This window comes from Panthera leo, chromosome B3, assembly GCF_018350215.1.
Source record: "Panthera leo isolate Ple1 chromosome B3, P.leo_Ple1_pat1.1, whole genome shotgun sequence".
Taxonomy (NCBI): domain Eukaryota; kingdom Metazoa; phylum Chordata; class Mammalia; order Carnivora; family Felidae; genus Panthera; species Panthera leo.
In genome coordinates this window covers 70,832,648-70,835,200 of record NC_056684.1, presented here as the reverse complement: position 1 = coordinate 70,835,200, position 2,553 = coordinate 70,832,648, and the positions used below count along the sequence as shown (strand labels likewise).

Genomic DNA, 2,553 nt, shown 5'->3' with positions numbered 1-2,553 from the left:
GAAAACTAGTGAAGACACTTTCCCTCTCCCCCACCTTTTTTTTTTTGAGCTTTTACTTTAGAAAACTTGTAATTAGATTTTTTTTCTGTCTTTGAAATGTATGTAAAAATTAAATCTAAGTGAGCCTCTTGCCAACTTTGTGACTCAGAAGTGTCTTTGTCAGGGACCTAAGAAGTCTCCTGAAATATAATCATCAATGTGGATGCTGCCCCTATCTTCCATTTTCCATGGTAGCTTAGAAGCCTAGCTTTGGTGGCCTATCTGCTAAGTTGCAAAACTATGTCAGGTAATAAAGATGTGTGTATTTTTCCTTTGTATGAAGCCAATTAGCAAACAAAGATGGCCATCCAATTATCAGGTGAATCTATGATGAATTATGTATGACAAAGTGTGCTGTCAAATCTTTTTGAGAACTAGTTCCTATTTATCTTGAGAACATGTATGTAAATGGTTTGTATTTGCTTGGCTATATAAAGGAATGAGATTTCTTTATGTCTTTGCCATCTCTTATCAGATTGCCTGTGATTCACATATTCTCTTGCTTTAATGCTTATTCAATAATAAAACTGTTTTCTTTCTCTTCTACTTTTGTGGATAGGTTTTCTGTCTTGGCAGGAGATATTTTTAATTCTATTTCTGCAACAAATTCTACTAAGTTTTTTCAATCTATGACTCTGTCATTTCTAAAATTAGGGAGATGAGTTCATCTTTGAGACCCCTTATAGCCCCATAAATTCTAGGAAAGAAGCTGTATGGTGTATAAGGTTCAAAAACAATATAAACAATTTTCTGAGTGATGTCAGGTAGTCTTCTTTTTTGCTAAGAAATTAAAAACAGATTCTGCCCCCAAATGTTTTAAACCAAGGCTCTTACTTTTATGTTCTCAACAATGTTTTCATAGCATGTTTCATATCTTTGTTCCTCAGACTATATATTATAGGGTTGATGAGTGGAGTAACTACAGAATAAAACAAAGTCACCATCTTCTGCATCCCAGCTTCACGCTCAGACGTTGGGCTCACATACATGACCATCACTGAGCCATAGAACAGTGAAACCACTGCCAGATGGGACCCACAGGTGGAGAAAGCTTTTCTTCGTCCAGCTGCTGAAGGGGCCCTCAACACAGCTCTCAGAACAAGAGCATAGGACACCACGATAAAGAAAAAGGGAATAAATAAGAGCAGAGAACTTAAGGTGGAGCTAGTTAACTCTATTGCAGGGGCTCTAGTACAGGTGAGGGCCAACAGGGGACCAGGATCACACAGGAAGTGGTCAATAATCCTGGATCCACAGAAGGACATTTGCGAGATGATGATGATTGGAATCAAGAACCAGAGGAAACCAAATACCCAGCAGCTGATCACAAGATTGGTGCAGAGATATCCAGTCATAATGGTTGGATAGTGTAGAGGCCAGCAGATGGCAAGGTACCGATCAAATGCCATAATGGCCAAGAAAAAGCATTCTGTAGAACCCAAGGAGAAGAAAAAGTAGAACTGGAGAAAGCACCCAGAGAAGGAGATGACCTTGGTGTCAGAGAGGAAGTTGGCTAACATGTTGGGGACAGTGGAGGTGACATACCAGATCTCTAGGAAGGAGAAGTTGGCGAGCAAGATGTACATGGGGGTGTGGAGTCTCTGATCCCAGCGCACAGCACAGATGATGGACCCATTGCCCATGAGGGTCAGGAGGTAGACAACAGAGAAGAGCACAAAGAGGAGGATCTGCTCCTCCCTGGAGCAAGGGAAGCCCAGGAGGATGAAGCCAGTGATGGTGTTGGGGGTGTTGGAGATATTCATGTATCTGGGAGCTGTGAAAAGACCATCAAATTATTGAATGTCTGTGTATATGGGGACCCACATATGTATTGAAACCACTCTGTGGAATGCAAAAAACATTTATATGTCAGTAGTTAGTATTTTTGTCTAATCCCGAAATATTGTTCTGGCTTAGTCATTGGACTGAAAAACACAAGCAGCCAGTGAATATCAGTGGATAGACAGAAATGTTTCTTTATTGTGAAATATATGGAAACATGCTTAATACATAAACTTATAGCTTAATAAGTCATTATACATAAACCTCCATAGTAACTACCACCAAGATCAAGAAATAGACTAACACTTGCATCCTAGAATCCTCTCTCATGCTCCATCACAATCACTATCCTCTGCCTCTCTATTCCTCCAATTGTAACATTCTCTTTTCCTTAAGGTAATTGCTTCTTTGTTTTTATTTTAATAAAAAAGTATGTATTCCTAAACAAAAATATTTGGTTTTTCTTGTTTTTCTACTTTACATAAAGGAAAGTATACATTTGGATGGCTTCTTTTGTTCAACAGTAAGTTCGTGAAATTCATGTTGTTGCATGTATCTGCAGTTTTTCCATTTTTCCTTCTCTATACTATTACATTCCATGAATAAACCGTAACATAGATTAATTATTAGCTACCAGGAATAATGCTACTATGAATATAAAGTTCATTTTTCTTGGTTCACACATGCATGCATTTCTATATGCTGGATAATAGAATATGTGCATCTTCAATT

General features: G+C 38.2%; 1 protein-coding gene across 1 annotated transcript; it reads right to left on the bottom strand.

Annotated features, from left to right (window-relative positions):
• Nucleotides 1–875: 875 nt before the first annotated feature.
• LOC122221253 (olfactory receptor 11G2-like) lies at nt 876–1,817 on the bottom strand. Its single transcript, XM_042940568.1, has one exon. It carries the CDS (start codon nt 1,800–1,802, stop codon nt 876–878), a length of 927 nt encoding a protein of 308 aa, XP_042796502.1. The 5' UTR covers nt 1,803–1,817.
• Between the last annotated feature and the right edge of the window lie 736 nt (nt 1,818–2,553).

Excerpts from the sequence above, each read along its gene's own strand:
- LOC122221253 (XM_042940568.1), bottom strand. The coding sequence starts at position 1,802 with ATGAATATCTCCAACACCCCCAACACCATCACTGGCTTCATCCTCCTG.